We start from the raw sequence: 13,626 nt of genomic DNA on the forward strand, positions 1-13,626 counted from the left end.
AATGTTGGGGTTGGTAGGTTTCCCTAGATGGCTGTCAAGCTCGGGACCAAAAACGCCGGTGCCTCCTTCCAAAACCTGGTCTTTTATGAAAGATCATTTTGATGTTTCCATTTTACACTTTGGACCCTTCCCTGTTGCTTGCACTAGTTTCACAGAGGTGAGGTACCATTTTTAACTGCAGCCTTGGAGGAATGCCAGGTGGATGGACATTTGTGGCTCCCCACAGATTCCATAACTTTTCATCACATAAATGTGAAGAAAATGTGTGTTTTTTTTTCAAAGTTGGAGGTTTGCAGGGTAGTCTGTATAAAATAACCTGGTGAGAGCCACACAAGTCATCCCACCCTTATATATCTAGTTTAAAAAAATGTACATGTTAGCTGGGATTTCCCTAGGCGCCGGCTGAGCTAGGGTACAAAATCTAGAGCTACCCACATTGGAAAAATAGGGTCAGTTTTCGGTGGAAAAATGCGATGCATCCATGTTGTGTTTTGGCCTGTTTCCTGTAGCAGGCACAATGTATACCCACATGAGGTACCATTTTTATTGGGAGAGTTGGGGGAATGCTGGATGGATGGATGGAAGTTTGTGCCTCCCTTGAGATCTCAGAACTTTCCATCACAGAAATGTGAAGAAAATCTGTTTTTTAGTCAAGGTTTGAGGTTTGCAAGGAATTTTGGGTAAACAAAACGTGGTGAGAGCCATGAAAGTTATTCCTAGGTGTCTGGTTTGCAAAAATGTACAGATTAGCTAGGTTTCACTAGGTGCCGGCTGAGCTAAAGTCCAAAATCTAGAGCCACCCACATTGGAAAATAAGGGTCAGTTTTCGGTGGAAAAATGCGATACATCCATGTTGTGTTTTGGGCCCGTTCCTGTCACAGTAAGGTACCATTTTTATCAGTGGACTTGAGGGGATGGAATTCTTTTTGTCTCCCTGCAGAATCCAGGACTTTACATCACAGAACTGTGAGAGAAATGCATTTTTTTGTCAAAGTTTGAGGTTTGCAAAGGATTCTGGGTAAAAAAAACATGGTGAGAGCCATACAAGTAACCCATCCTGGATACCCCTACGTGAGTAGTTTTCACAAATGTACAGAATGGCTAGGTTTCCCTAGGTGTCGGCCGGCTGCCCACATTGGAAAAAAATGATCATTTTTTGATGGAAAAATGCAATGTGTCCATGTTGCGTTTTGGGTTTTTCCTGTCATAGGCACTAGACCTGCCCCCAGAAGTGAGGTACCATTTTTATCGGGAGACTTGGGGAAATACCGGGTGGATGGAAGTTTGTCGCTCCCCACAGAATCCAGAACTTCCCATCACAGAAATGTAAGGAAAGTGAGTTTTTTTGTCAAAGTTTACAAGGGATTCTGCATAAAAATGTAGTGGAGCTAAGCACTCACTCTAAATATCCCTCAGTGTCTAGTTTTCAAAAATGGAGAGGTTGACTAGGTTTCCCTAGGTGCCGTCTGAACTAGGGTCCGAAATCTAGAGCTACCCACATTGGACTAAAAAGTTCAGTTTTCAGTGGAAAAATGTGATGTGTCCATGTTGCATTTTGGCTGTTTCCTGTCATCAGCACTAGGCCTACCCACACAAATGAGGTACCATTTTTATCAGGGGACATGGGGAAATGCCAGGTGCATCGAAGTTTGTGACTCCCTACAGATTCCAGAAGTTTCCATCACAGAAATGTGAGGAAAATGTGGGTTTTTTTGGTCAATGTTTTAGGTTTGCTAGGGACTCTGGTTATAAAAAACATGGTGAGAGCCACACGCCCACTCTAAGTACCCCTAGGTGGCTAGTTACCACAAATGTACAGGTTGGCTAGATTTCCCTAGGTTCCAGCTGAGCTGGGGTCCAAAATCTAGAGCTACCCACATTAGAAAAAAGGGTGAGTTTTCAGTGGAAAATGTGTGCGGCCATGTTGTGTTTTGGCCTGTTTCCTGTTGTGGCCACTAGGTCAACCCACAGAAGAGAGGTACCGTCTTTATTGGAAGACTTGAGGGAATTCCAGATGGATGGAAGCTTGTGGCTTCCCACAGATTTCAGAGCATTCCTACAATATAAGGAAATGTGTTTTTATAGTCAAAGTTTGCAGTTTGCAAGGGATTCTGGATAAAAAAACTTGATGAGAGGCCCACAAGTCAGCCCACACTGGATAACCCTAAGTATTTAATTTTCAAAACTGTAGTTTGGCTTGGTTTCCCTTGGTGGCGGTTGAGCTAGGGACTAAAATCTAGAGCTACCCACATTGGAAAAAAGGACCAGTTTTCTGAGGAAAAATGTGATGCATCCATGTTGCGTTTTGGGCTGTTTCCTGTTGGGGCCACTAGGCCTACCCACAGATGAGAGGTACCATTTTTATTGGGAGAATTGGGGGAATTCCGGGTGGATAGAAGTTTGTGGCTACCCATAGATTACAGAACTTTCCATCACAGAAATGTGAGGAAAATTTGTTTTTTAGTCAAGGTTTGAAGTTTGCAAGCGATTATGGTTGCAAAAGCCACACAAGTCAGCCCACCCTCGTTACTCCTCCTGGTTACTTTTAAACATTGTACTGGTTGGCTCAGTTTCCCTATGTGCCAGTTGAGCTAGGGTCCAAAATCTAGAGCTACCCACATTGGACAAAAGTGTCCGTTTTCAGTGAAAAATGTGTGCATTCATTTTGCGTTTTGGGCTGTTTCCTGCCGTGTCCACAAGGCTTACCCACAGATGAGAGGTCCCATTTTTATTGGAAGACTTAGGTTAGCATAGAATAGTAAAACATTTGTTATTTATAATTGTATTTTGCTGCATTTGGGCTTTTCAAATGTAAGTGAGTGTATTAAAAACATGACATTTAGAAAAATACTCTAAATCATACCTTAGTACGGGTACCCACAAATTCAGAAATGTACAAATAACCACTGTACCTAAACTCTATATCTTGTGCCCATTTCAGAAATACATAGGTTTCTTAGATACCCATTTTTCACTATGCCTATTTTACTATATAGGTTGGTCTATACTCAGTACTCAATGAAAAACCATTCTACGGTGCAGCTCAGTTGTTTGCTTTGGGTATCTTTGGTTCTTGGAAAGCCTACAAACCCTATATATTCCCACCGCCAAAAGTGCCCATTGGACGTAATGGTATATTGGTTATGTAAATCTGCCATAGTGACAAAAAGTTACAGATGGAAATATTGTCACAAATGCATGTTGTTTCCTACTCACTTTCAATATTTCTATATTTCAACAGTTATTTTCCTTGGGAACCCCCTGACAGATCTACACATATGACCCCTTGCTGAATTTGGAATATTGTCTTATTTTCAGAAATATATAACTTTCCTGGATCACCAATGGGCTTCACACTGGTTTTCCCCACAAACTGGAAGTAGGTTGAGAGCACAAAAAATAGGAAAAATAGGCTACCTCTTAGAAAAATGGCAATGCTGTGGTACAAAATGAGGTTTTCTGATTCAGCTCGGCATGTTCCTGAAAGCTGGGAAGATGATGTCTTTAGTACAGCAAACTGTCCGTGGATGCCATTTGTAGGAAAAAACACACACTTTTATCTGGGCCACTTTTCCCCTACTTTTTCCCAAAACTCAAATTTTTGCTATCTTTTGCCTATTTTCTTGGTCACCTCCAGGGGAATCCCCAAACCCTGGGTACCTTTAGAATCCCCAGGATGTTCGAAAAAAAGGACACAAATTTGGCATGGATACTGTATGTGGGAAAAAGGTTATGGAGCCCTAAGCACGAACAACCCGAAATAGACAAAAAAGGGCTCAGCACTGGGGGAAGGCTCAGCAGTTACGGACATTGAAATTAACATCTGAAGATTTTTGAAACAGCAAATAATCAGCATGTTTTAAAGGCATCCATTTGTAGGGGTTAAAACATTGATAAAATAATTCTGAAGCATTTTTTAACAGCCATGTTATTATTTAGTGGTAAAATGCAATCACATAAAGTGGGGTATTAAGTGACAAAGGTAATACATTACCGGAGCACCTTGGGTCCCAACATCTCCAATGCCTCCCTGATCGCCCTCTTCACCCTGTGATCAAACATTACAAAAAGAGTTTAGAAATGTCAATAAACTGAGCAAGATTGAAAATACCCCTAATCTATCACCCACATACTATCAGTCTCTATTTGATTAATACAGATCCTCCTTTGACACTTCCAAACCGTATGCAATGTTCTCATCAAATGCAAGATGGGGGTGGCGGGGTATGAGATCCTCCATGGAGCTCCAATACCTGAATTTCATCAGCGGTTCCTTGCCTCCCAACCACACCATTACCATTTCACTCTTAACAGCGTCTGCGTCTATTTTTTATGTTGCTTACAATACAGGCCTGGTTGCATGCTAGAATGGTTAATGTCTGCACATTTACAATACTGGATTATGTGGAAGAAGAATAGTCCCTAGAGGCTGGGTGACTTGTTTTCAAGCTGTGCAGGTAATCACAATTTTGTATAACAAAACACGGAGCCAGGTGTGAGCTGACCCTTTCTCGCTCCAAAGAGCAGCTGGTATAAAAAAGGTATATAACATACCAGTGTAGTGGAGGAACATAGACTTGTTGCCAGAGAAAATGCTAAAATATTTAGTTTTGGCTTCAGGCATTATAGCACAATTAGGAACATGGTGGAGGCTTTGCATGGCTTGGTATATTGTGATAAGGTAATACAAAGATGCTGAAAAAGACTAGGTTGAAAGTGAGGTAATTTTTAGGCTAGACGTGTGTTGAAATATGGCTTCGAGCTACCTAATCCTTGCCCTAATTTGTATAATTATTGCTCAGCTATTTATAATGTTCATATGTATGATGAAGCACATGATTTGTAGACAAATAATACCAATCGTTGTGGGTGTGTTCTGCTCTCAAGTTATAGGCCTGGTTATGTATATAACACCTGCAGATGAGAACATCTTTGACAGGTTTGCCTGAATCCAAACACTCCCAACAACCAGAGGATAAATCAGTAGGGAAATAGTGAGAGAAAATTGCCAGTTTTCCTTTTCTCAGAAAAGAGAATAGTTTCCTTTTGGTGCTCATGAAATCTACTGTGTGACCATAATAATATGGCAGTAGCACAAGAACTTGGAATAAGGGACAGTGCCACAGGGGGCCCCTGCCAGGCCTTCAATGCAAAGCCGGGTACTACCCATCCTGAGTCGCTAAACTTGCTGCACTGCATGTCTTTTCACTGCCAGAAAACTTGCTGACTGCAACGGAGGTGCTGTCCTCCCAACTGCCCTAACCAATTACTCATCTGGCAGGAGGTGTGGGGCACATGAGGAAACTCTGTGGGGCCAACAATGTTCTCTGTTCTCTGAGGCTGGCTTCCTTTGTTTCTGCCCGAGGACTAGAGTGCTTTTTCTGATGCCCGAGAAGGCACTTGCTCCCACTGGCAATTCACATGGCATTGAAATGCCTTGTGTTCCAAGAAGTAGCCCGCCTTAAAACCCTTGTCTCATTGGAGGCAACTGTGTGTTAACAGCTCATTTACAGCAAAATGCAAGCTTTATGTTATATTACCAAATGGAAGCAGGCATTTTCGAAGTGCAATTGTTTTTGCTGAGAGGTAGGAGTCATTTGGTGTGGGCATGGTGGGGGCAGTGGACCAAAGGGGCTCAGGAGTGAATGAACATCATGGTGGCAGCAGCTCCATTCATAGTGATGGCATGCAATGAGTTAAGAGTCCATTCTTCAAGATGAGGAGTTGAGTTGCTAGGGAGATGGGTGAAGTGTGAGGGTCAAAGTTGTAGTATATGGAGGTGATCTTGTTGCAGAAGAATTCAAAGAGTTTGTTGCAGAGGTCTTGTGAGCATGTTATGTTGCTGGAGGCGGTTGCAGGTGCAGTGAAGTCTATTATGATGCTGAATATTTACTTGCTGTTGTTGGTGCCGGCATCGGGGAAACAGCCTTTACAAAGAGGATTTTACTACTTTGTACCTTTACCATGCATTATTTACCACGCATGTTTTTACCACGTGTATGCCTTTACAAAACATGCCTTTACCACACATTTAAGGTAAGTTGGAGAGTGTGGGGGTCCCTGACACAAATACATTGTTTTTATATTCATAAACAATGCATGGTAATGGCCTGCGTTGTAAAAACATATGTGTGGTAAAAAAATGTGAGGTAAAAAATGTGTGGTGAAGGCATGCAATGTATTTACCTGCGTTGTTCCGTCATATGACCCCTGCATCAATGTGGTCTGCAAGTGCGGTGCACGTGGTGTTTCCTGATCTGTTTGAGGTATCATCTCAGGTTGCATTTGAAGATTTCTTTGTCCATGGCATCTTGGCTCATTCACCAATGGCACTTAATATTGCTATAAGTGATGTTTCATAAGTCTGAGTTCTTCTGTGTACCAGTTGGTTTGTGGTTTGGCTCTTCCTCTTGTTTTGCACTTGAGTGCAGTCTGGGTGTCGATGCATGTGGTGATCTAGCTGTTGAAGTTTATGCTGTCTTGCTGCAGGTTACTGGTGTAATTGGGCAGGAGCAGGTGCACATATAGAGTGGAAGTCCAGTCCTCCACTGGGAAGTTTTTACATCTGCAGTCAGCAGGTCAAGGTGTGGAGAGTCTATGGTGGTGTGAAACTGGTATGCAGAAACTGATGAGGGCATGGTCTGGCTAGGTGATTGGTGATGACTTGTCGAATACCATGTTGTGGAAAGAGTTGAAATTCTTGTCCGAGAGGTGTCCGGCAGTGTGAGTAGGTTCTTTGACATTCTGGGTGATGCCAAGATATTCAACGTTTTCTAGCAGTGCAGTGAGTTCAGTTAAACACAGTCTTCTAGGTGGAAGTTCAGGTCTCCGGGGAGGATGAAGGTGGTAAGGTTGATGATGATATGAGGTAAAGAAGTTCATAATGATGCTGATGAAGATGGTGCGAGGTCCTGGTGGTCTGTAGATGAGGGTTCTGCACAGGCTTAAGTTTGCTGTAATTTGTAGTTTGAACGTGAGGTGTTTCATGTAGCTGGTTGATGTGTTTGTAGTGGTGACACAGCTGATGGTGTCTGTGAATATGATAATGGCTCCTCCTCTAGGTTAGTGCTGCCAGTCCTGCCTCACAATATTTTATGGATGTAGTGATGTTAAATGCCGAGACTGAGTTCAGGCATGTTTCTGTGAGGAACAGATGGTCTGGCACGTGGTCGTGCAGCAGGTCCCAGACCTCCATGGCGTGTTTCGAGAGCGAGTGGGTGTTGAGGACCTTGCATGAGAGTGCAGGGGTGCTGTGTGAGTGGCGTTTGGTCCATGTGAGTGTGTGCCAAGTGGCATTGTGTGCTGTTGATGCAAGGGTTGAGAGAGGTGGGTGTGGGAGAGAGCATGATTATTTGCAGGAGGTGCCGAAGAATACTCCATGGATGGTGTGTGGCAAGGTGTGGTAGCAGAGAGGCTGCCAGGGTTGAGGGAGAGGAGGGTCATGGAGGGGCAGCTGATGGTGGGAGTAGTGCCAAGGTTATTGGTGCTGCCCATGGTTCAGGTGGGGAAGACCTCAGACAGGCTCAGCTTTGGTATACCGGTGGTGCACCCGTTGCACATATCTACTGTGCGTTTGCACTGTGGCTGCCAAAAATTAGGTCATGGGAGAGGGAGGAGTGCAAGGGGTGATGTGTCGGGCAGAGGGGTGTGCAGGAGGTGGGAAGTGGAAAAGCAGGACACAGGTAAGGAGCACACAGTGATAGGAAAAGAGCGAGAAAAAACAGAGACCAAAGAGTAAAGGCACCAACAAAAGGGCACAGGCAGAGGATAAAGGGCAATGAGTGCAAAGGGGCACAAAACCGAGCAAAGGAAGCACAAAACAAAGCCTATGGAAGAGCATGATAGAGAGCAAGAGAAAATGAGTCAGAAAGAGAGCCATCAGGAAAGGAGCAAGGCAGGATCCTCAAGGATCTGGCACCAAAGGGCCCTTGCCTGGTCAGAGGGCCAGGCACAGGTAAGTCCTACGGGGCTGGGGCACCTTAATGGTGCCTGCAATTAAGTTGGTCTTGGGAGGTGCAGGAGTGCTGGGGCAATGGTTAGAGCTGAGAGGTGCGGTGCAGGAAGGAAGTGGGAGAGTGGGATAAAGGGGAGAAGAAATGAGCGGGAAAAACAAAGGCTAAAGAGAAAAGGCACAACAAAAGGCAGAGGGCAAAGGCAATGAGTACAGATTTAAGTGGCACAAAACCAAATAAAAAAGGCACAAAATAGAAAAAGGAAGCAGGAAAATTAAAGCGGTAGAAAGCAGTCAGAAAAGCAGAAAACAGAACAAAAGGGCCAGAAAGACAAAGGGCATAGAGTAGAGCAAAGAGGCACCAAAGAGAGAACAGGTGCAGCAAATCTGAGGTCACAATACAAAGCAAAAGAGGTGCACAACAGGGCAAGAAACAGAGCAAAAAAGGTGCGCAAAGGAACACAATAGGGACAAGCAATCTTACCTTGTGGCCTTGTCGCCCTGGTTCACCAGCATCTCCTTTTACTCCTTTATGACCCTAAAAAAATATACCAGTAAAATGAACATTTTACGACAGTAAGTTCCGGGCATTTAAATCTGTCTCATCGTATGTGTAGAAATCACAGATCTTAAACTTATTCTGGCATACTCCATCCCCTTAGCGTTTTCTACTGAAACACGTTTAGCAAATTGGTTACAGTAGTACGACCCTTAACAAATGTGTACCTCTACTTGTAAGCTCTTAGACTTCCTTGTGGTTATTTATCACTGAAATAAAATCACTTCCCACTGAGAATTCCTTGGCAACTTTCATTGATAGTGTGGCTGGAATAACTTGTCTTACCTTCATTCCAGGTAAGCCTGGATAGCCGGAACGACCAGGAGGACAAGAATTGGGACACTGAAAGGAAACAAGCACAGATATTTGTAATTTCAAACATATGCACAATCTTTTTATTTGAGACAGAAACAGACAACACTCACCAGTGGATCACCTTCGTGAAGAGCAACAGTCCCCTAAAAAGGTGAAAGGTACAAAGTGTAAATGCTCAGTTTTACACCACTACATTTTTCTAATAGAACATCATAATAGAAGAAAACCACATTGTGAGGTGCAAACACTACTTGGGGTAAGATACATGTACTGTAAGGAAAATATCTACCATTCTCCGCGTTATTCCAATGTGGGAGTAAATTTAAAATTCATCCCATAATAGGAGTTACTACCTGCATTGGGATTATGTTTTGGTGGGTTAACTGCGATACTGGTAATTTCTACCCCAACCCCAGAGGTTTTGACAAAAAAAACGATTTAATTGTCTGGGTGGAAAGTTATCTAAAAATGACGAATTACCACTGGAATGGTACTCATGTAAGTGTGCGTATTAGTGAATTGGTGGGTGTGAGCATGTTTTGCATATCTACTTGTGAATGGGTGTGTGTGAGTATGGGTGCGAATATGTGTGTGGGCGGATATGGATGGTGTGTGTATGTGTGCTTGTGTGTGCTTGTGAATGGATGGGTGTGAGTATGTGTGCTTGTGGATGGGTGGAACTTAGTGTTTCCGAGTGTACCCTTTCAACTACTCCTGAAAGTTAACAGCCATCACTGGAAGCTATATTATCCAACTTTTTGCTGATTTCTGTTCTAGAGAGAGACAACACAGTTTATGTAGTAGCACATACCGATAGACCAGTTCCTGTAGAATCTGGTATGTTATGCAAAACTAGGCTTTTAGGACACGTTTTGACATATTCTAATAAAGAAACGGGCTGAAGATGGCTGGAATGCCAGAAACCGGTCCTCGGAAGCTTGTTTCCGGTCCAGGGAAGACATGGCTTGGCAGTTCGGGCTGGACTGTTCCCATGAGGCACAGGGTCATACTGATTTGCATATAGCCATGTCTGAACTGGGGTGGCAGAGTGGGCTAAAGAACGGTGATGGATTAAACCCAGATCTTTTGACTGGGTGTGAGTGTTTGATTGATTCAGATGTTCCGTCCATCGCCACACCCTTTTGTACCGCTTTTGGCCGCCATAAGTGTGGCAGGGTATGCTCAGACGTGAGTCCCTTGCTCACTTTGCCACTGGATTCAAGCAAGCCGGGCTGAAGACGGCTGGAATGCCAGAAACCGGTCCTCGGAAGCTTGTTTCCGGTCCAGGGAAGACATGGCTTGGCAGTTCGGGCTGGACTGTTCCCATGAGGCACAGGGTCAGACTGATTTACATATAGCCATGTCTGAACTGGGGTGGCAGAGTGGACTAAAGAACGGTGATGGGTTAAACCCAGATCTTTTGACTGGGTGTGAGTGTTTGATTGATTCAGAAGCTCCGTCCATCACCACCCCCTTTTTTACCACTTTTGGCCGCCATAAGTGTGGCAGGGTATGCTCAGACGTGAGTCCCTTGCTCACTTTGCCACTGGATACAAGCAAGCCGGGCTGAAGACGGCTGCAATGCCAGAAACCGGTCCTCGGAAGCTTGTTTCCAGTCCAGGGAAGACATGGCTTGGCAGTTCGGGCTGGACTGTTCCCATGAGGCACAGGGTCAGACTGATTTGCATATAGCCATGTCTGAACTGGGGTGGCAGAGTGGGCTAAAGAACGGTGATGGATTAAACCCAGATCTTTTGACTGGGTGTGAGTGTTTGATTGATTCAGATGCTCCTTCCATCACCACCCTCTTTTGTACCGCAATGTAAAATATGCATGTTGTGTATTGGCATGCACAACATGACAGGCACCATGTGGTGCCTGCCACCTTGTGTTTGCCAATGAAGGGGGGTACCTAAGTGCAGGCCCCTGCCCCCTCCACCCACTGGGGGGCCATAAAAGGCCCCTGAAGCATTTTTCGCCTGCCTTTCCATGGCGACATCGCCGCCATGGATAGGCCTTTCAAAATGCACATGATAATATGGATGGCGGTACCTGCAAGGCACCACCACCATATTGTCTGTCTTTTCCAACCAGCCGGCAATTCTACAGGCGGAAAAGTGGCATTCAGACTTTCCGTCCGCCGTGGTACCCCGCCATAGTAATATGGCCGGGGTAAATTTTGCCGTGATGTCGTGTGGATCGGCGGTGGCGATCCGCACGACATCATAATAGACCCCTTACTGTGTAGATGTGCATTCGCAGGGCATAAGATAAAGTGGGACGATGGGCTCACGGTTAGAGGTGAGATTCCAAAATAGAGCTCAAAACTATACATCAAGGAAATAATTGTAGGTAAAACATTTTTTAAATAAATAAATTAGGGATTTGTAGCAACCACAAATTTAACCACTGCAACATATCACATGAACGCCACTTGTGACAGACATTTTTGTAGCAACACATATCAGACAGGGCAGACGAGAGTTTCTTCGAGAAACAAGGTTATTTTGAAGATTGGAGTCACTCCCAAGATGTAAGCAGTCATTACCTTTTGTGTGGTCGTTCTACAGTAAGTATAACACCAATTCGGCTGACAACTCCTATTTTGGTCAGATCGTGATTACCACCAATCTCAGAATGGGATTCTGAATCTTAACCCCTTGGGCGCGGCCGCGATTCTGCGCCTGTGCGGCCGTTTCGAAGAGTGGGAGGGTCCGTCATCAGAACACGAGCACTGTGATCCATGACGGACGGGGGGCGTCATCAGCACGCAAGGGGTTAAAGATAGTAGCTGGTTTTTGGATAGAAGCTCTCATATTATGAAACTTTGGCAGGAGGTAATTAGTTGCAAACTGTTCAACAGGTAATGTACAAATGTAATTTGGAAAAAAGTTATATGTGACTTTGCCAGACACTGATGAAAGATTAAATAAATACAAAAATCATGTGTGTCACTTACTCTTGGTCCTGGCGGTCCTGGTGGACCAGGTGGTCCTCTTCCTCCAACATCTCCCTAAAAAAATTATAATACAAATTACCTACAACATCATCTTTGTTTATTCATTCATTCATTTATGTCTATATTCATTTAAAAGTCAGCATAACACAAACATATCACATTGCCATACATAAAAATGTGGGAGCATATTAACAAGCGGCAGTGATAATTATCAGAGCTTAGCGAGAAAATGCTCATCGCCGGCTGTCGCGGAAAATTATCCCCATGCTAGCGCTGTATTAACAACGCATAGCGCAATGGTGATATTTTCCCAGCGATAGCAATGTATTCCATGGAACATCGCTGGTTTTCCAGCAATGTTCCATGGAAAAAGGCGATAACCTTGCTGATACGACTCTGTGGTCGTATCAGCATAATCCACCCCAATGATTAGTATAGCTAAGTCTGCATTTTAGCAGCGCTAGTTTTTGGTGAAAACGATGTGCACCTCAGCGATATTTACAAGGTTGTACTGCCCAGTGACGCCCACTTTGCATCTCATTAGAGCTGCAAAGGGAGGCGTCGGGTAAAAGGGTGCTAACATGCGCTAATGCATGTTATCACCCTCTTGTAAATAGGGCAATATTTCTATCTCTGCTTTTTTGGCTTTAAAAGCCAAAAAAGTGGAGATATGGCCCTTGTCAATATGCCCCGTAGTAATTTAAAAAATGTGTTGCAGATTAAAAAATGTTGAGAACATAGTAAAGCATTACAGAAAGGAGTACAATAAGAAGTCATGTAAACAGTTTTTAAGTGGTAAAGTGAGTGTACCTAATATCATTGGTTTACGTATAACGACAGGCTACACAGCTCAAAAGCATTGCGTAAGGGCCGTTTTCTTCAAGTGTAATGTGATCCTCAGTTTAACAAAATCAGTACCTCTATGGCAACGTCCTGATTATGTTTCCGGACATGCCACTTGTGTAATAAGAGCTATTTTATATTATTGAAGAAATTGATAATTGCGTGCGTCAGTATATGAGATGCAGACATCACAGCTCTGTAACATCTAGTGGTAATTGTCACTCTAAGCTACAGAAATGTAACCTCTCTTATTCATATGCCAATCTACAGAGTTAACTCATCAATGCATGCAGAGTAAAGGTTATGATGTACATAAAACAGAGCAGAGGCAAAATAAGTATTAAGCGATGGCCTCTGACCTACTCTCTGTCAACCTTCCTCTTCCTTAAATCAAATAATTTGTAGACAACTTTGCGAACAAAGTAAGCAGGAGCAGCTCGAGGAGGTACGAGCAGTGGGGCAGGGTGGGGGGTGGGGAGTGGGGGGGACCCGACTGAAAAAGGAAAATTAAATAAATAATTAATTTTCCCTTGCCGTAATCTGTCTTGGTCATTCCCTTGGAGCTTGATGTATTTGCAGCTGTCCTGCCGCAGGGCTTGCACCACCTCGACAACTAACAGACGGCCACGGAGCTCTTTGAGTGAAGTATACTCCGAAATGCGTCGGACGTTGTGTCTTGAATAAACTGCACAAAGAATTGAGGCCGCGGCTCCTGTGTTGTCCTTTCCTTGGATCGAAGGCAAACAACTTGGGTAACTTAGTGTTCGTGTTCAGGGGATGGCTACCCCTGCAGTGTGCCCGCCGTATCAAGTGGCTTGGGATCCAGCCAACATTTGTGGACATATATATATATATATATATATATACACCATATATACACCACACGGCTGTTTGCGTTTCTTAGCACCCAGCAATCATGGACACAACGAAGGTATTGTCGGCAGCAATTAAATTTATTGCACAAAAGGTCAGCAACGACACTCAACGCGTTTCGGGACT

General features: G+C 44.0%; 1 protein-coding gene across 1 annotated transcript in view; it reads right to left on the reverse strand.

Moving 5' to 3' along the window:
- The window catches only part of COL9A1 (collagen type IX alpha 1 chain), a 410,236-nt gene that overhangs the window by 170,916 nt on the left and 225,694 nt on the right, over nucleotides 1–13,626 (reverse strand). The window contains exons 15-19 of the mRNA XM_078648015.1: nucleotides 11,785–11,838; nucleotides 8,936–8,968; nucleotides 8,796–8,852; nucleotides 8,436–8,489; nucleotides 3,995–4,048 (exon numbers count right to left, since the gene is read on the reverse strand). Coding sequence (XP_078504141.1) covers nucleotides 3,995–4,048; nucleotides 8,436–8,489; nucleotides 8,796–8,852; nucleotides 8,936–8,968; nucleotides 11,785–11,838 — 252 coding nt within the window. The remainder of the gene's footprint in view (nucleotides 1–3,994; nucleotides 4,049–8,435; nucleotides 8,490–8,795; nucleotides 8,853–8,935; nucleotides 8,969–11,784; nucleotides 11,839–13,626) is intronic.

The sequence above is a fragment of the Lissotriton helveticus genome, chromosome 6, assembly GCF_964261635.1.
Source record: "Lissotriton helveticus chromosome 6, aLisHel1.1, whole genome shotgun sequence".
NCBI classification, from domain to species: Eukaryota; Metazoa; Chordata; class Amphibia; order Caudata; family Salamandridae; genus Lissotriton; species Lissotriton helveticus.